The 20,314-nt window shown below is 39.7% G+C and overlaps 1 protein-coding gene and 1 long non-coding RNA gene across 2 annotated transcripts in view; both read left to right on the top strand.

The window, feature by feature from the left end:
* The window catches only part of LOC142876852 (uncharacterized), a 43,611-nt gene extending 32,855 nt beyond the window's left edge, over positions 1–10,756 (top strand). The window contains exon 2 of the long non-coding RNA XR_012923677.1: positions 9,246–10,756. This is a non-coding gene — a long non-coding RNA (uncharacterized LOC142876852). The remainder of the gene's footprint in view (positions 1–9,245) is intronic.
* PTPN1 (protein tyrosine phosphatase non-receptor type 1) overlaps positions 1–20,314 on the top strand; it is a 68,935-nt gene that overhangs the window by 33,100 nt on the left and 15,521 nt on the right. The window contains exons 2-4 of the mRNA XM_012766147.2: positions 14,257–14,347; positions 17,038–17,138; positions 20,161–20,259. Of these exons, the coding sequence (XP_012621601.1) occupies positions 14,257–14,347; positions 17,038–17,138; positions 20,161–20,259 (291 nt within the window). The remainder of the gene's footprint in view (positions 1–14,256; positions 14,348–17,037; positions 17,139–20,160; positions 20,260–20,314) is intronic.

Genomic DNA, 20,314 nt, shown 5'->3' with positions numbered 1-20,314 from the left:
TAATGTGTGTATCATTCTATAGACATTGAGTACTTGCTAGCTAAGTTAATGCTTTTTATTGAAGTTGTGTTTACTGTGCATATAAGCAACTGTTAGAAGGGACAGATATGTCTTACATTATTGTCTGTATATTTTATTACACATTTTAAAGCATAATCAAGATATTATAAATTAAAATGTACATAAAATATTTTTCTTCTTTAGATGAACTTTCAAAAGCTAATGAAAGAGAAGGTGATAGTCCTTAAACAAGATATCCCAAATAAACAATAACTGTAAAGGAAAAGAATGATAAATTGAACTATATTTTTTAACCTGATGTGAACATATAAATGACATTTAAATTAAGATCTTCTGTTCATCCTGCCAGTATTTGCTAGCTTAAACACACACACACACACACACGCACACACGCACACACACCAAATAAAAGAACTTCTATTCATCAAAAAACACCACTAACATTAGGTCTTTTGCAGAAGTAGCCACAGGCCAGGCGCGGTGGCTCACATGTGTAATCCTAGCACTCTGGGAGGCTGAGGCAGGCGGATTGCTCAAGGTCAGGAGTTCAAAACCAGCCTGAGCAAGAGTGAGGCCCCGTCTCTACTAAAAATAGAAAATTAATTGGCCAACTAAAATATATAGGAAAAATTAGCTGGGCATGGTGGCACATGCCTGTAGTCCCAGCCACTCGGGAGGCTGAGGCAGGAGGATTGCTTGAGCCCAGGAGTTTGAGGTTGCTGTCAGCTAGGCTGACCACATGGCATTCTAGCCTGGGCAACAGAGACTCTTGTCTCCAAAAAAAAAAAAAAACCAAACAAAAACAATACAATTAGCATTTTGTTAGTAGAGTTGCATTTTACTCATGGATTAGGGTTTTAAAAAGATGAGAAATCTGTGTGTAGATCAAGTTATTCATAAACTACTCATAATGTATGATGCCTGATACCACTGTTCTTAGACACATTTCAGTACTAGAACTTTTCATTTAATCCCCAGGAAGAAACAAAGAGAAAGATGCAGGTACAGATAGAGTTTGAGTGGTCAGTCAGACTCCTGGTGTTTGGGGGATTGGCGGGTGGTGGAGGAGTTGGGGGGTGGGGGAGTAAGAAATGTGTCTCCTTGCTTGGGGCCTTTAAGCCTAGCATCTGTTGTCTGGCTATCTTTCCTACTGGAACGCAAGCTGTATGATGGCAGGACTTTTGTCTCTCTTGTTCATCTTCCTATGCTTAGTGCCTGCCGCATAATTGGTGCTCAGCCAATATTTGGATGAATCGAAAGGTCTCATACATTGATTCTAAACCTTGCTTCATTAATGCATATGCACAGAGTTCTTTGGAAAGCCATACAGAAGAGCTTGGTTGCCTGCTTCCTCTCTTCCCCAGATTGTCATTGGAATATTAAAGAAATTCTTAACCAAAACTGGCTTCATTTGGATGTTCTATTTTCCTCCCATTTACACTCCTAAATTGTGCACCAAAGTATCATGCCAGTTTTATAAGATGGTTCTCAGTTATTTCAGAGCAGTAATGTCATATGGGTTCTCATAGTGCCTGAGTCCCTGGGACTGTGGTTGGCAGTCTGGCTCCCTTTAAGGAGAGCTGCGAGCCCTCCACTTTCAGATGTCTGCCAGCTTACTTGTGTCCTTAGTCAAGGGTACCATTGTCCTCTGACAAACAGCCAGAACCCCAGGGCCTGAAATTCTTAAGCTGTCATTATCGAAAGCAGAAGGAAAATAAAACAGAAGTGAAAGTAGATTTAATTTTTTAGGCTATTCTATTACAGGAATGGTTTTGTGGTTCTCAGCATTTTAAAAAATACTGGTTCCAATATGTTTCATTGACATCAATTACTGTAAAGTCTGATTCATTTTCTGCCTATTGATTTCTACCCAAGGTGAAATTCATGACATTTAACAGAAAACATAGTGATTTTTAAAAAGCAGACACTATTAAGGACTGCAGAAATAAGGTTTAAAGTCAGGAACACTTGCAAAAGCAATTTTTATACCTTTGATAACGATGGTATTCTAATTCTCTGTATAAATAATGTAAATAAAGGGTCTAGTAGCTTACTGGAATGAACTCAATGCTGTTTCTAAATTCTGGTTAAAGGCCCAAATTCATTTTACCTGCATTAAAATTTTTCAGTAGTAGACTACCATGTCAATATGCTTTCACTGACAACAATGTTTTCTTTTTTTTTTCTTTTCCCAATTGTTAGAGGTGGGATCCTCCATTTCCAGATGAATCCCCTTATTGCAGCTAGAAAATAAATTTCAGTTCTCAAACTGCATCAGATCTCAGGGAATCAAAAATAGCTATTAACCACAGCTTTGTTCTTTGAAATCTTTTAGGGTCATTATCAGTGACAGTGGTCCCTTTTTAAAATATTTTTAAGAGTTTCTTATTTTAAATGGCTGCATAACCATAGCGTTTTTAGAATTAGGTAAATGGCCATGTTAAAGTTCAATTAAGCTTCCAAATAATATTGCAGTTTACTTTGAAGATTCTTAATATCCCGCAGTGTGACCATGTCCCGCAGCGTGACCCATACCCCCCCCCATGTCTGGGTACTGATTTATTTTGAGGTGTGGGCTGGATTCTTCCTGTCGTCTGTGTCTCTGAGCTGTGCCCTCATGTTTCGTGTCTTCATGTTGTAGTTTATTCTTTCTTTGAAGGGGTTCAATCCAGAATTTATTCTATCTATTGAAGTTTTTAAAAAATTTTTCAGTGATTATCAATTTCATTTCCAAGATTTCTCATTTATTCTTTCTTATCTCCTTGTTCTGGTTTTATTTCTTCCTGCTTTTATTTATAACATCTTTTTTTATATATGATTCATTTCTTCATTTATTTCTGATCTTAAGTATATTTATCTTTGAAGTCCTTGACAGACTATACAATAAATTGCACATGGAATGAATTTATGTTCTAGTTGATTGGTTGGCAATGGTTTTTAGAACTAGTTATCTTCTGTGTTTTTGGTACTTTGCTTGCAGGTCATTTTGAGTAGGAAGCCTTTTGTTTCATTTTCATTGTTCTCATTCTTGTTCTGTTTTTGAGCCTAGCCATCCATGCCTTTGTGGTTTTCTCTAAATTTAATTGACCGTTACTTTATGTTTGGAGCAGAGGGGTGTACATCAGAGCGTGAAATCGGCCCCATGGTCTGTACCAGAAGTTCCCCTTGCCAGCTTTGTGAAGGGTTTTCCATACCCCTGTTTCTGCCCTTATCCCTTAATTTGTAAAGCAATTTGACTGTTTTTTCCACGTAGTTTTCCAAATGCACATAATTGTTCCATTAGTGATTTGTAACTCTATTATCTTTTAACCTTGCCCAAGACCACTGTACACACTGACCCAATACTTCCTCCAGCTCTGGCAGAGATGGGTGTTGTGTGTCCTGCTGCTTTTTCTATGCTGACCAGTTTTGTTCCTTCCTCCCTCCTTTCCTCCCTCCCTCTGTGTCTTGTTCAACTACCACGTAAGATTCTTCGTTGCTTGGTTTACTTTTTAGCATCTGTCAGTTTAAACCACAACAGGCGTGGTATTGCTTAGCTAATTTTTCAGTGTTTTCTTTATTATCCAAGCATTGTAGTTTATCTTAAAATTAATGATACTGAGTATGAAAATATTTTCCTAAGATTTTTGTAGTGAATTATATTGTCCCTTTAACTTCTATGTATAAGAATATAGCATTGCTTTCAACTTGAAAAATATTTAACCTCTGATTTGTGTCTTTTTCAGAGTAGACCTTGTTATACAGAAATTTTATGTTCTCATTTATAATGAGATTTATGATTAACAAAATTTGTTCAAAACACTACTTTGTAGATCTGGTTTCTACAGTTTTAGGCTAGCCACACACCCCTCCATTTCTATATATATCTCCCTATTCAGCAACTATTGTAAGAGTTCTAGGAAATGCATACCCTGTATGTTTACTTATCGCATTTTAAATTATTGCCTTTGCTATACTTACGCATTTCCCTTCAGTCTAGCTCTGCCTGTACATTTCTGAGAGCCACTAGTTTCTCTAAAGCACTAGGTAACAACTCAAACAATCAAATTAGGCAACCATTTGTAGAGTGGTGGTTTCAGGGGAGGTTAGAAGATGACATGATAGACACTAAGGGACTTTGTAGTTCCCTGACGTTCTAGTGAGCAAAAAAGGTACCATTAGAGTTTTTTCTTCCTTTAGATTCTTCAAACAGAAATCTCTGTCAGAACCATTCAAAAATAACCCTTTGAATCTCTGCTTTGAAGCCATATTTTAGTAACTATTTTGGTGCTGTCTTATTAGGAGGCAGTGTGGGTCAATCACAAAAAGGAATCCCAGTACCTTCCATTTTGTAACAAGTCATTGAGAAAATAGGATTGGATCAGACATTTGCTTGTATATATTCCCTTTCAGGAGCACTTCTGTTGTGTAAAGTGAAGAATGTTGGTATAGAGTTAAGGACTCTTTGAGTTTGGGGAGCCTTTGGAACCATCTGTTAGTTTAGTCAACAAAATTATGTTGAGTGCCTCCTCTCGGCCTGGGCCTGGGCCTGTGCTGAGAGGGGACGGAGAGGCAAGAGTCTGGGAGGCCCTTCTTATCAGACTGCTGGCTGCTAACAGGATGCTGTATCTACCTCTTCACTTGGCAAATAGTTTTAAAATGAGTAATGCATTTTACCACCGAGCCAACAAGACACATTCACCCAGTTAGTTGTGGGACTGAGGAGAAGGGTGTTAAAATCCAAATTGCTGTGTTTCACTTAATGAAGCGCTTAATATAAACATGGAAATGTTTCTACAAGGCTAGACTAGCTTTTACGCCTGTGTGTTTTCAAGAGAAATAGAAATCTCAAATCAAACATTGTAGGCTTCTCATCCAGAGTTGACTTTTTGCCTAATTGAATTTGGGAGGTATTTGAATAATGGATAATGAGCTTTTCTGAATAAATACAAAAATTAATTAACTCCACGCCCTAATTCATTCTGTTAGCAGCATTTTATGTTACCCCTTGGTATTCATTGGGAGATCATCTGTTACCTTATTAAATGAGCAGAAGAAGATGGGAAATTAGGAGCTGTGGCTCTAAAACTATTCAGGTGATGATGGTATCTGCCCTACTCACTTTCATGCCCCTTCTAAAATCCCCAGCTCAGCAGATGCTTTGTTTAAACTTTATCAAGTGTTTGTGAATCTTCCTGGTCTCACTAAATCATAACTTTGGAAGAACTTGCTTTTTTACTCTCTTAAAATGGTTTGCCATAAAAATGGTTCAGATCACTCTGGGTGCCCAATTCCTGTGTAAAATGATATTTAAACCACTTACCTGTGAGCTTTGAGCAAACCAAGGCCTACTTCAGGAACACATTATCAGCTTTACTGTCTAGGAGGCCATGTCCGTTTGACATCTATTGCATGTGCTGGTTTATTCTATCACATTTCTGAAATCTGCACTAAGAGAGCAATTAGGAATAGGCTAGGGGATGTAAAGAATCTATTTGTTGGCTGGGCGTAGTGGCTCACGCCTGTAATCCTAGCTCTCTGGGAGGCCGAGGCAGGCGGATTGCTTGAGGTCAGGAGTTCAAAACCAGCCTGAGCAAGAGCGAGACCCTGTCTCTACTATAAATGGAAAGAAATTAATTGGCCAATGAAAAATAAATACAAAAAATTAGCCGGGCATGGTGGCGCGTGCCTGTAGTCCCAGCTACTCGGGAGGCTGAGGCAGGAGGATCACTTGAGCCCAGGAGTTTGAGGTTGCTGTGAGCGAGGCTGACGCCATGGCACTCACTCTAGCCTGGACAACAAAGCGAGACTCTGTCTCAAAAAAAAAAAAAAAAAAGAATCTATTTGTTATGTGCTGGTCTCTTTAATTTCCCACTGGTAAAATTTCTAATTTAGTGTGACTTACTCCTGAGATGCTGAGGCATACATTGAATGATTTCTGACATGTTCAGTGTTTTTGTTTAGGGAACTCTTCTGGGAACCTGTTTCTTGGCAAATTTATTAGTCTCTTTTGGCTTGGCTCCTAAATTTACCCAGCACTCGTTGTCTCATCATCAGTTTTAAGGCCTTTATTTTATTTTGTTTTCTCTCTGGAAATTTTATACATTCGATAGATTTAGAAGTATTTATTTAATCTTTGGTCAACATAATAAAAGATCTTCTAAGGATATTTTATGCCTATGATGGAGGTCTAGTTCCACTTGTTCATTAGTCATGAATCTACTTTTTCTATAGCTGTCGGAAAGTTAACTTACCTTTAATACAGTTTTAGAATACAGAAATCCTGTTTTGTTGTAATTCTGGAAAGTTTTATGGTACTGTAGTCTACTTACTTGCTTTCTTCCAAACCACTAATGTGAGTTACCCTTAATTGTGTAGGTATTTATCATTCCTCAATTTTAAAATTATAATGCAGGCATTTTATCTTACCGAATGAAATTTAAGCACTTGTATTTCCCCTATGCCATTCTAAAGGAGAGAAACATGAAGGGTTCACCAGAAACAGTGTGATTTCTAATAAATCACCCAGAAACTAACTCCTTCTCACCAACTTTTTACCACCACCCTCATCTTTTGCCTCCTTTTGTAGCATTAGCTTCATGACTGTCTCCTTCCTTCCACACTTGACCCCCTGCAACCTCTTCTGCATAGAGCAGCCAAGAGGGATCCTGTCACTGCCATAATCAGAAATCCTCCATGACTTCCCATATGACTCAGAATAAAAGCCAGAATCCTCAGAATTGCTTCTGTGATCCACTATGCTCTCTCCTGACTTAAAGCTTCATCTCTGCTACTTTGCCCTCCCTCACTCCCACCACAGTAGCTTCTTTGTTCTTCCCCAGGCATGCCAAGCATCCTCCTACCTGGAATATTTTCCCCAGATGTCCCCATGGCTCACTCGCCTTCATCACATCTCTTCTCCAGAGTCACTATTACTGGGAGGTCTTCTGTGACCATCCTACTTAAAATAATCTGCCCAGCTTTCTCCCTTTATATTCTCTGCTTTACTTTTCATTCACTTTAGCACTTATCATCTGACATACGAATTATTTTATTTGTGTCTCTCTCCCTTATAGATGGTAAGTTCTATAAAGGAAGGAATTTTTATCTGTTTGGTTCTTTGCTCTAGCCCCAATATTCAGAACAGTGCCTGACACACAGTAGGCCCTTTATATTGGTTGGATAACTGTAGACAGTCTGAAATCTAATTATTGTTCAGTGACTAATACTAAAACTATAGAGTGATATTAAATATATTACCTGAATAGACTAGAAAGGGATATAAGATGAGCCCTGTGATTAACTGTCTGCCTGGCAGTCTCACTGAGTTTAGGAGCCAGAGATTGGAGTGCAAGGAAGCTGAAATGGCTAGCATTTGCAGAGTACTGAAGATAAGAGCCACGCAGAAAAAGAGCTCCAGAATTCCACAAAGGGGTCACATTGAGTCTAGCCGAATACAAAATGTACTTGATAGGGTGAAACTTCATGAGCCTGGATAAAGAACAACTTGTGGGAGAAGAACAGTTCCTAATATTCATTCAGGTTTGCACCAGCCAACATGGAAAGACCTCCATAAGCATAACAGTGTGATTCATAGCTAGGCGAAAAATCAGACAATAGAAACAAACCCAGAAATGACAGATTATAAATTAGGTAAGGACGTTAAAACAGCTATAATAAATAATATATTTAAAGAAAACCAAGAATGTAATGAGAGGGTAAATGGAAGTTAACCAAATATTATAGTACTTCTAAAGAACAAAAATACAACATCTGAAATGAAAAGTTTGCTGGATGAGATTAATAGCAGCTTAGGCACTGCAGAAGGAAAAAAATCAGTGAATTTAGAGATGTCCAGATGAGAATACCGAGATGAAGTACAGAGAGGAAAAAAATTGGGATGGAGAGGATCCTTAGTGACATGTAGAACAATATTAAACAACCTAACAATATCTGTATAGTTGGAGTCCCCCCAAAAATATTTTGAAGGAATAATGTCCAAATTTTTCCAAGTTTAGTGAAAACTATAAAATACCTACAGACTCAAGAATTTCAGCAAACTCTAAGCAACATAAACACAAAGAAAACCACAATAAAGCACATCATAATCAAATTGCTGAAAATCAGCATAAAGAGAAAAGCTTAAATGTAACCAAAAGGGGGAAATTATATACATTATATACAGGGGGAATGAGGATAAAAATAGCTGCAGCAAATGCTTCAAATGAAAAGATAGTAGAATGGTATCTTTAAAATGCTAAAAAAACTGTCATGATATATCCAGTGAAACTCTTTCAAAAATGAAGGCAAAAGACTTATTTAGGGAAAGAAAAAAAGCCGAGAGAATTTGTCATCAGACTAGCACAAGAAAGGAAGTCCTTAAAGCAGAAGGGAAATGATCAAAGCTGGAAATTTGGATATGTACAAATGAATGAGGAATGCAGAAAGTATCATATATGTAAATAAATATCAAATACAATTTTTATCATTTTTAAAATTTGAGATATTGTTTAAAGCAAAAATAAAAATACATTGTATTTATGACATACAGAAGTAAAATGTGTGATATCAATAAATAGCACTAAGTCCATTTTCCAGGCCTGAGTAAAAAAAAAAATAAAATAAATAAAATAAAAAAAAATAAATAAATAGCACTAAGGATAAGTAGAGGAAATAGAAGTATACTGCTCTTACATTTTTGGTAAAATGTAATCTTATTTGAAGATGGACCATTATGAACTAAATACATCTTGTAAACCCTGTAGAACCAGTAAAAAACTAAAGAGAGATGGCTAATATGCCAACAGTGGAGATAAGATGGAATAGCCAAAAAAAAAAAAGAAAAAGAAAAAGGCAGAGAAAGGAAAAAAGGAGCAAAGATCAAATGGGCCAAATAGAAATAACTAATTAACTGGCAGAATGATAGATTTAAACTTAGACATATTAATAATTCCATTAAATATAAATGCTATAAACACTTGAATTAAAGGATGAAGATTGTCAAATTAGATTTTATACAAAGCATGATACAACTATATACTGTCTATAAGAAATTGGAAAAAGAAAATCAAAGCAAGTCCAAAATAATAAAACTGGAAATAGTAAAGGTAAGAGGAGAAATCAGTGAAATACAAAGCAATGAAGAAAATTATATGAAAAACATCAATAAAAAATTGATAAATCTCCAGCTAAATGGGCCCCAAAAAAGAGAGAACACAAATTAATAATATCAGGAAGGAAAAAAGGGAATTCCCCTGCATAATAAGGAGTATTATGAACAACTTTATGCCAATAAATTCAGTAAGTTAGGTGGCATGGAAAAATATTTTGAAGGGTACAAAGCAGACCAGTTGTTGCCTTGGATGGCAGTGGGGTTAGACGCAGGGGGGTTGAATTGACTAGGATCAGAAACACAAGTGAACTTTTTGGGGTGATGGGAATATTCTGTATCTTGGTTGCATTGATAGTTACTTGGGTATAGACATTGCTCAAAATTCACTGAACCAAACATTTAAATGGGTATATTTTATTATTTATAAATTATACGTTAGAGTTGGTTTAAAAAAAGTTACTGAACTACACACTTAGATCTGTGCATTTTATACAATGAGTATTTTAATTTTAAAGTCTGATACTAAAAAAATTATGCAAAACCTTTTATTTTTTCAATGTCTTTATTAAATGACATCAAGTTTTACTTTCTCCTTTTTTGGGAGGAGGAGGCACCAGAAAAAAATACATATTAATAATCCTTTTGGCTGAATAAAATCGGTTGCAATTGTTACTGAAATTTTGGCCCTTATTTGTTCATAGTAAATATCTGTGAGCCCAGCGGTTTATCTGTGTCAGTTACTATATTTCTTTCATATCTTCGTGCAGTCACATCGGCTGCACTAACTAGTGATGGTTTCACTTCACAGGGCAAAATTTGCCTCCATTGCTAAATGTGTAGGTAGAACAATAAAATTAAAACTTAGATTTTTACTCCTAAAAATGCTCTGTAGCATTTCCCTGAAAGTTTAATCTAATAAATAATTCAATGAATGTGTTACTACTAGATTAATTTATTTGATCTCAGGTAGGTTTATAATCTATAATCATACTGTTAAGTTATTAGCTGGTCTCTAGTATGAGTCAGAAATTTTCCTGCCATTTTACAGTTTTACGCATGTTAGTAGAATGTGGGCATTCTTTTTTTAAATCCAAGTTGAATATACATGACTCAAGAAGTCATACAGTACCGTAATAGGTTTATAACAGAATCCAGGGGTTTGCTGCTCCTCACCTCAGACTGTTCCCAGTCTTACCTCATGGATGACTTTCAATTCTTGGAGCTGCTGATTCCAGTTTGTATATATCTCCATGTTTCTCAGTAAAATGTTTATCTTTTGATTTATTAATGGAGACTTTTATAAAGGTAAAGGATTTCGTTTTCTTAAACAGCCACCCTCTCTGCTTCTCCTGTCCCATTCTCCCAGTGTGTTATGCTTTTTGGTTAAATCAGTCTTCATTATTTATATTATTTGCCTATGCACATAGACACAAATAGTGTTGTACTATACTGTGTTTCTTTTGTAAAAATTTTCCCTGTTGTTAATAATTGCCTTTTTCATTTGCATAGTTTTCTTTGTACCTTTTGCTAATTTTTCCCATACATTCTTATAGCCTCTCAGAACAGTTGTCCACAAGGTCCTTGAGCATTATCCAATAGAAATATAGTGCAACCCACATACACAATTTTACCTCTTCTTATAGCTACAGTAAAAAAAAAAAAGATAAAAAGCAGATGGAATTAATAGTATACTTTATTTGGCCCAATTAGTTTAAAATGTTATTACAATAAGTAATGAGTATTTATTAATAAAATATTTGCGATATTTTACTTTCTTTTTGTTGTATTAAGTCTTCAAAATCCAGTGTGTATTTTATACTTTTCAGACTGACCACATGTGGCTAGTGGTTGCTCTATTGGATTCAGGTGATTTCTCACATTCAGGTTTTTTTCCTGGTCACATCCCTACTAGAGATTTCCATTCTCCATCTGTCTGGTTGGTTGGTGTGTAAGTCCGCCTCACTGTCATCTTTAGACTTCCTTTGCTTTTCTTCTCTGTTGAATCCTCTATTTCCTGGCTTTCAGGTCTTATCTTTTTCCTCTGGTAGCTTCGTTAGGTCACAGTTGTTACAATGGAGGAAGGCTTGTTGACATAGATTTCTCTTGAATCATACAGCTCCAATCTGGCCTACTTGCCTCTTGTGTCTGTCACATAGTTGTCACCCTGGTATCTTGTCCTTCCAGCTTTTGTAGAAATTTCCTTTGCCTTCATTCTTATATTTGGTCTTTTTTTTTTTCTCCTGTATATCCTATATCTTTCTCTTTCTTGGTTTATTTCTTTATTCAGGTGGAAGACATGTTCCTGTGGATTGCTGAGAAAAGAGAGTGTGGATGGCAAAGTTTTTGAGACCCTGCATGTCAGGGAATGTTCTTACTGTCTCTTCTCACTTGAGGACTATTGGGTTGGGTATAGAATTCTAGGTTGAAAATAAATTTTCTTCAGAATCTTCAGGGTATTTTTTCACTGCTGGTCAGCTTTTGGTGTTCTTGCAGAGTCTGAAGCCATTCTAATCACCTTTTCGTTTGAAAATAAACTGTTTTCTCCCAGAAACTTACAGAATATTCTCTTTGTGTGCATGATTCTGGGATTGTACATTAATGTACCTTAGAGGGGGTCTGTTTTTATCATTTTGAGGAGCATTTGATGGATCTGAGAGATTTCCTTCAGTTATTTTTTTGATGTTTTCTTTCCTTGTATTTTTTATTTGTTTGCTTAATTTTCTTTTTCCTTTTTTGGCTTACTTTCTGGGGGGATTTCATCTACTTTTATCTGCCTCTTCAATTGAGTAATTGACCTTGTCATTTTTGCTATCTTGTTTTTTTTTTTTTTTTTGAGACAGGATCTCACTTTGTTGCCCAGGCTAGAGAGAATGAGTGCTGTGGCGTCAGCCTAGCTGACAGCAACCTCATACTCTTGGGCTCAAGCAATCCTCCTGCCTCAGCCTCCCGAGTAGCTGGGACTACAGGCATGTGCCACCATGCCCGGCTAATTTTTTCTATATATATTAGTTGGCCAATTAATTTCTTTCTATTTATAGTAGAGATGGGGTCTTGCTCTTGCTCAGGCTGGTTTCTGAACTCCTGACCTCGAGCAATCTGCCCTCCTAGGCCTCCCAGAGTGCTAGGATTACAGGTGTGAGCCACTGCACCCGGCCTGCTATCTTGTTTTTAAGTTTCAAGAAACATTTTTATTTATTTTGTATAACAGTCCTTAATTGATAGAGATAAGATCTTTTCTTACTTTTCTGAATAGATTAATAATATATATTTTAAATCTTTCTATTCTCTGCTTTTTATTTACTCCAAGGAGGTTTTTGTTTTTAGAGACTTTCCTGTTGCATCTAGTCATTGGTAGTGTCTGCACATGATTGAAAGTAGGGGCTTACAGAAGATTGAGAGCCCTGAGCAGGTATAAGGGGTCTGTTGACACTGAGCTGGCCACAAGGCCTCTAGGGGGGCTGTTATTTGCATGCTCTGATGATAGTATCTTTCTGTCTTGCCTCTTACCTGGTCAGATCATCTAGAGAGTGCTCTGCCTCCTATCTGGAGGGGAAGGGTCTAGCATGCAGTTGTGTGGGTATCTAATGGAGAAAGAGTGCTCCTGGTGTTTGGCTTGTATGTGGCCACTTAACCTCTTATTTTGGTAGAGCACTGACATCTTCCACTGTGCCAGTCTAGCTCCTTTCCAGAGACCTCTAGTTTACATTTTCCGGAAAGTAGACCTTCAGATTTCTACACAAGTGTCAAGTGCATGGAAGGAACTTGAGGGGTGGGATGGCGATCCAGCTTTTCTCAGACAACTCCACCCCTGTCTGCTGCAGGGAATCCCACCCCTCCTCCCAGAGTGGCAGCACTTCCTGAGCCTTTGGAGGAATCTGGAGTGGAAATCTGGGGTGGTTCTTGGCTTTCCCACTGCTGGCTTGTAATTATACTTTCTCAGACCTGCCAACTACGAATCAGTCTGCTTTTCAGCTTCCAGAATTCTGTTGCTGTTGTCTGCTTTCCTGTTCTCCCCTTGGGGGTTTGTCTTTTTTAATTGTGGTAAAATATACACAACATAAAATTTGGCATTTTAACTATTTGTAGGTATACAGTTTAGCGGCAATAAATACATTCACATTTTTGTATATTTTTAAATAATAAAGCAAATTACAAATAAAAGATTGTTTTGTTGGTTTTTTTTTTGAGACAGAGTCTCACTCTGTTGCCTGGGCTAGAGTGCCGTGGAGTCAGCCTAGCTCACAGCAACCTCAGACTCCTGGGCTCAAGTGATCCTCCTGCCTCAGCCTCCCGAGTAGCTGAGACTACAAGCATGCGCCACCATGCCCGGCTAATTTTTTCTATATATTTTTAGTTGGCCAATTAATTTCTTTCTATTTTTAGTAGAGATGGGATCTCCCTCTTGCTCAGGCTGGTTTCGAACTCCTGACCTCGAGTGATCTGCCCGCCTCGGCCTCCCAGAGTGCTAGGATTACAGGCATGAGGCACCGTGCCCAGCCTAAAAGATTGTTTAAAGTGATTATAGTTGTGTTTTAGGAGAGAGCAAAATTAGACCTTTGATCAGTCTAGCAGGAGGAGGCGGGTCTGACTCGGGTCTTCTCTAAATCCAGGATTGATAGGATTTGTTCAGCACCTTCTAGAAAAGCAGTTGGATAGTTTGATGGCATAAAAATGCATTTTATCTATTTTTAACAACTGTAGTTTTGCAGAAGATTGCAGTTGAAACTCCCAGGCCTGGCACTCAAGGCTCTTCAAGATCTGGCCCCCCACCTGGGTCTTCCAGCCATCTGCCATGCCCCCCTCCTCACTGTTCTGGCATAAGTGGATCTCCAGCCCTCTTGCCTTTGCTACGAAAGGTGTTCTGGAGTAAAATATTCCCCTTTCTATCTCTGCTCTTTTCCTCATCTTTCAGCTTCCAGCTTCTGTCACTGTTTCCCACCCTAGGCCTGTGCTCAGTCCTCTTCATTTTTCCTCCTGTGACCTTGTATATACCTCTGAATTACCACTTTGCCTGTCCCATACTGCCTGGCTCTCTTTGATGTCTCTGTACCAGGTCTTCTTCAGTGCCTGGTGTTCAGTTAAATGTCTGGATGAATCCCTAAAGCCAAAGATCTCAAAAGAAAACTCGTTATCTTTTTTTGTAGGATATCCGACATGAAGCCAGTGACTTCCCATGTAGAGTGGCCAAGCTTCCTAAGAACAAAAACCGAAACAGGTACAGAGACGTCAGTCCTTGTAAGTATCCACGTGGCCAGTGTAGGTCTCACTCTTCCTCAGCTGCAAGGCCTTTCAGTCAAGACTCCTTTAGCCCTGGGGTTTGGTGACAAACCAGTAGCAGCAGAGGTTTATGACTTGATTGCTTCCTATAATAAAGGCGTTAGAGACTTATAGTAATGGTTCATTTCTCCACCATTGTAGAAGGGTAAAGTTTCAGTTTCTGGAAAATTCAGTGAAGTTCAAAGTACGTTTTTTTAGCTTTGACTATTTTTGTGATGAATCATTTTCCTGCCAACTGAAGCAGAGTAAATAAAGCAGGCATAATCTAACCTTTCTGCGTGACTCAGCGACAGTATTATTAGACCCCAAGCATTGTGTTGAACTGTGATGATGCCCTGCACAGGCATTCAGGGGTGTGGGCTGTTCGTCCCCTCCAATGAATGTGCAAGTCAGCTTTGCTTGGAGTCACCAACCCTCCCTGTCCCACCACCACCACCTTGGTTGTTTTTCTCCTTCTTTCCTGCTGTCAGCTCTTGCTTCTGGTTATCAGCGTGCCTGTTGGCCTCTGACAGCTTCCTCTGCCTTCTGAGGGATTGGCTTTCAATCTGCTGATATCTTAGATGTCAGTAACTAAGCATGTTAGAATTTGTGCAAAGTAAGAAAAACCAAAGCTGCGTACAGGACCTGAACTTTGCCATCTTCTCTAGGCCACAGAAGCATTTTTTACTCCTCTCCAGAGTCTTTAGACATTGTCAGTTGGAGCGGGCTTATGGCTGCTGACATCTCTGTGGCAGTGTGCTCTGCCAGGGCTGCAGAAGATTTAGTAGCCTGTCCTCCAACGGGCACTTCCTGTATGTCCTGTGAGTGGCAGCTGTCCGTGTTCTCTGCCAGGAGGGTTAGCCGTGCATCCTGCCCTGACTGTATGGCACCCAGACTCCTGGAAGGGTCATAAAAATGGACCTAGAATTGGTACAGAGCATGTGCCTCTTGACCTGCCGCTATGGTGTCCTGCCTGAGTTTGTATCTCATCTCTGCCTCTTAGAGCCCCGTGGCTTTGGGCAAATTGTTCTCCTCTTTGATCTTCACTAAAACAGGAGTCACGCCTATCTCATAGGAGTGTGTGAAGATGAAATGAAACAACACAAGCCACTTAGCCCAGTGTCTTGCTCAGACATAGTAAGTACTCAATAAATGTTGGCTGTGGTAGAGAAGGCTGTTGCCAGGAACATCTGAAGTGCAATTCTAGGTTATCAGGTCACATGATTGTATCCCAATACTCCATTCTCTTGATTTAGCGTGTCTAGGCTAAGGTGCCTCATAGGTATTTATTTAAAAACAAAAACCCTTGGTGATTCTGCTGTGAAGTCCTGGCCAGAAACCTCCAGATAGTTGATCTGAGTGCAACAGAACGGTCACTGTCCCTCTCTTTGATACAGTGCCAGGATGCCCTGGGTCTCTAGCTCTTCTATACTTGCTCTGGATTTGGGAATGTCTGTAATATTCCTTTGCTATACTTTTTATCATTTCTCATCTAAATGGTTTTATGAACCAGTTTTACAAAGGAAAAAAACAGCAATTAAAATGATCTTCCAGGGAAACAATTCCCAAACTTTTTCACCTCCAATCTCATTGCTTATTTTTCTCACCTACTCCCATCCTACAGTAGAAAAAGTAATTATTAAGGTTGTAGGGGAAATGGGGAGAATGATTCAAGGTAGCAGGTGACCTACTGCCCGGCTTACAGTGCCAGTGGTGATGACAATAGCAGCAACAGTTACCGGGGACTTGCCTCGCCCCAGGTGCTGAGCTAGGTCTTGTACACACATTACTCATTGACTCTAACTGTGACCCTCTTGTCACCTACCATTCAGCAAGCAAAAACAACAAGGCTCAGAGGATGAGTTATTTGCCCAAGTTCAACCAGTGCCATTTGAACCCACTTGCATAACCCACTAATGCCAGTCACAGTTTTACCTAAATGTGTCAATTTGTATTGAGCTTGGAGTTCATCATCCCTTGTGTCATGCCAGAAATAAGAGTATCCACCTGTGCTTATTATTAATAGCTACACTAACAGGATAGGGAAAGTGGCCCTTAGGGAACCACTGCTTTTCTGACAAGGTAATGATGAGAGAAAATAAGTGACTGCGTTTTTTTCAGGAACCTGGGGCAGAACTTCCAAATGAGGTTATTTCTAAAAATGAATCTAAAAGATGCATTTAATATAGTTTCAGTGTTTTAGATTTGGAGGTTTTTCCAGTTAAATAAAAGGATTTTTGGTGCATTTTGTTCCCTTTCAGAGATTGAAGCCACTATATTTTTTACCTTATAAAAGTTTATGTTAAGCATCAGAGAAGAGATCCTTTGAGGCCCCTCTCCAGCCTGTCAGGTGTAGGGGACAGTAATAAGCGTCATAGGAAGATGAGACCTAAGTACAGATTCCCCGAGTAGGACATGTATATGTTGTAGTGTAGTTTATCACTGTTGCTGTGTAATGTGACGTTTCAAACACTTTAGAAAAACCTTTCTGAAAACGCCAGTCACTCCATATTGATGACTAATCTTGACTGAAACAGCAAGGCCTCAGCCACTGTGAATGGCCTCACTGCCATCAACTTACCTTCTTGGCTTTTCCATGAGGTGCACTGCCTATGTGTAGACACTCTGCTCCTCCAGGGTTAGCCTCTGAGTTCTGGTTTGCCTTTCAGTTGACCATAGTCGGATTAAACTACATCAAGAAGACAATGACTACATCAATGCTAGTTTGATAAAAATGGAGGAAGCCCAAAGGAGTTACATTCTTACCCAGGTAAGCAGATTTTAATGTCAACTTAAGAGTTTTTAGAGTGCTGTTATCCACACCTCAAATAAAATATGCCTCATACCTTAGAAGGTCTGGTTTTAAACAAATCAAAAGCAACAAGTGAGGGGAAAAAAATCTTCCTTCAGAGGTTCAGTTTGTTTGTAACACTAATCTTTTTGGGGAAGTAGATATGACATTGCTGGGAATGAGAGCTTACAGAAAGCAGCATTGACGTGTCAGAATGGCCTGCAGTCTGTTGACAGAGGCAGCAGAGCTGTGGCTGGGGGAGGGCTTGTACCTGTGTTGATTCCGGAAGTATTTGCCCCAGCGCATCAAATGCTTCTGATGGCAAATCTGAGAGAGTTGGCAGTAGACCAGGAATCTTTGTTCAGATAGCCATTCGAGAACACCCCAGCCAGATCCTCATTCTTTAGCCCGGAAAAAAGCATCATTAGATCACGTGAACAAGCAATGACAATCCACTTAAAATTCCCATTGGCTTTTGGTATCTTTATGGAAAAAAAATCATGGGAGTGGTTTAATAATTGAGCCTCTTATAAAACACTTATTGGTATGTGACTAAAAAACCATAGGGATCTGGGAAAAGGGTTAAGTAGTGTCTTTTTAATTAATTTTCTTAAATCTTAACCTGTTACCTGTAAGTTGGTCTAAAGTTTCTTATTCTACTTTTCATTGTAATTTTTGTTTTCCTGTTCCATATCAGCTTATCAACCTTATATATGGCTTTAGGCTATAGGGTGATTTTTGAACATCATAATTCTTAATATTTGAAAATTAAAATTCTAGGGAAGCCAGAAACATTGTGAAGAAGGGCAGCTTTGGGCACGGAGCTAGATTAGGTCATATCCCGCAAAGGCCCTTCTTTAGGGCTTTTGAGTTCTGTCCTAGTTCCTCCCTGTCCATGACCAAAATCAGCCCAATGCCTCCCAGTCAGTGTGTGGAATATCACTCAAGCTGTGTGTACTCTTGTGGGGCCAGCGAGGAATTTCTTGGTGTGTGCATGCAGGGATGCCTTTACCAGGCTCTGAGCCCCGGGTCTTCCCGACACCTCTAGGGTGTTTACGGTGGGCTGGTGGGGGACAGTAGATGCCTAGGCGTGGGCAAGCTGATAAGAAGAGGTTGAGGCAAAAGTGGCTTCTTGAGGACTTCTCTTTTTGGAAAAGTCCGATTTCCTGCTTCCTGATTTCAGCCATTCAACTTAGGCATGGGGTCAGGGAACTCTTCAGCCATCGTATACTGTTAGAGGGTGTATAATGTCAAAAGGAGCATAAGGAAATCACCATGGAAACTCATACCACTGCCCTGCCCACCCCATGCCCTAGCAGTTCCTTGGGACATGTGAAGTTGTGTCCTGTTTGTAAGGTGGTACCAGGGATGTTGGTCAGCTGCTTACATTGTCTCCCTCAATCTCACCCCAAAGGAGCACCTAGACACTATAACTAAAACATTTCCCAAGCCCCAAAACCCTTCCCATTTTTTATTTTCAATGTTCATTATGCAAATAATACCAGTTTCTATTCTCATATTTTAAAAGTCCGAAGTATAGAAGACTAGAGAATAATGTCCAAGGAGCCCCTTCTTTTCCTCCCCCACGACATATCAGCTAAGTGTGAGCTGTGCCCTCACAGGTTGTATGTGATTGTCATACTTCCAACACATCCCAAACCAGGGTGGTGTTGGGGGGGTAGGGAGAGCCCTGGGTGAGTAGCTGAGAAGGGTCCTCATGCCGGGGGTAGAGGATGGAAGGCTCAGCTGGCCAGCCAGGTGCCATGAGATTTCTGGCTGCCAGGAGCTATGTTCCTGTTGGCTGTGGGAAAGGCTGCCCATGTGTTCTGCTATGTCTGAGTCTCGGCAGCACAGTGCTGACTTGTCTGGCTCAGGCAGTGAGTTTGAGATGAGTTCCGGAAAGAATGAGAGGGCACTGAGGGGTAGTGTGGTCACACAAAGTATGACAAGAGTTATAGGGCAATGATTTATTTTTTATTTTTTTAATGTATTTATACTTTTATTCTTTTTCTTTTTCTTTTTTTTATTTACCTTGCACCAACAGGGCAGACTGTCTCATATAGGGCAATGATTTAAAGAATAAGGACAACGTGAGTGAAAATAGATGAGAAGTGGCATTCGCTGCGGAAGTAACAGGCTCTGACGTGGAGGTGATAGGTGGTGTCCCTTCCAAGCAGTACTGACAGTTGGGACACCCTTGAGACATTCATACCCTGTGCCCCTTGCCCGATGGGCTGGAGTGAGACAGGGTCTAGCTGCTCAGCAACACCCCACTGTGCCCCAGGGACAGTATACTGCCTGGGCCACCTGAATGACCATTTGTGTGTCCACATCTCTTAAGTTCCTTGGTCCAAGGATGAAGACTGTCTGTGGTCAGGCTTGTCCTTACTTATAGTAAGAATAGCAGCTGGCATTTTATTAGGTAATTATAGTATTTCAGGGACTGTGCTAATAAGCACTTTGTATATATGGATATAGTTAATTTTCACAAGCCTATGAACAGGTACTGTTGTTAGTCAGGTGAGATAGATGGGGAAACTGAGGCATGAAGAGGTAAAGTGACTTGCCTAAGATCACAAGATAACAAGTAATTACAGCTGGGGCTCAAACTGAAAGAAGCATTAAGACTGGTCCTGTCCCCACACTGCTTCTCACCTGCACCCCTGAGTTTTGTCCTGTAGTGCACCTGCCCTGAGGGGTGGGTTTCAGTGGGGCCCTCAGCTGGCCAGCCAGAGCCAAAAAGCAGCACCAATGATTCCTGTCCTGGGTTGGTCAGCCTTGAACTGAGATGCAGAAATGACCTTTCACTGCGTGGTAGAAAATAGAACAACAGTTACTGACCACTAGGCAGGAAGAGGTGGTCTCTGTCCCAGCCATGGCCACCATTCTACCTCAGCTGGTGAGGACCAAGGGCACTGTCATCCACTAACCACCAAAGATGAGCTCACGCTGTAGTGTGTTGATGTTTCAGATGTCACACATTGTGTAATTGTGTTTGCAGGGCCCTTTGCCTAATACGTGTGGACACTTTTGGGAGATGGTGTGGGAACAGAAAAGCAGGGGTGTTGTCATGCTCAACAGAGTGATGGAGAAAGGGTCGGTAAGTCATGGATTCATTTGCTATTTATGTCACCATGTGTATACCAGTCCATAAA

Source organism: Microcebus murinus, chromosome 16 (genome assembly GCF_040939455.1).
Source record: "Microcebus murinus isolate Inina chromosome 16, M.murinus_Inina_mat1.0, whole genome shotgun sequence".
NCBI lineage: Eukaryota > Metazoa > Chordata > Mammalia > Primates > Cheirogaleidae > Microcebus > Microcebus murinus.
The sequence above is the reverse complement of the archived record's forward strand: the minus strand, read 5'-3'. Positions and strand labels throughout refer to the sequence as shown.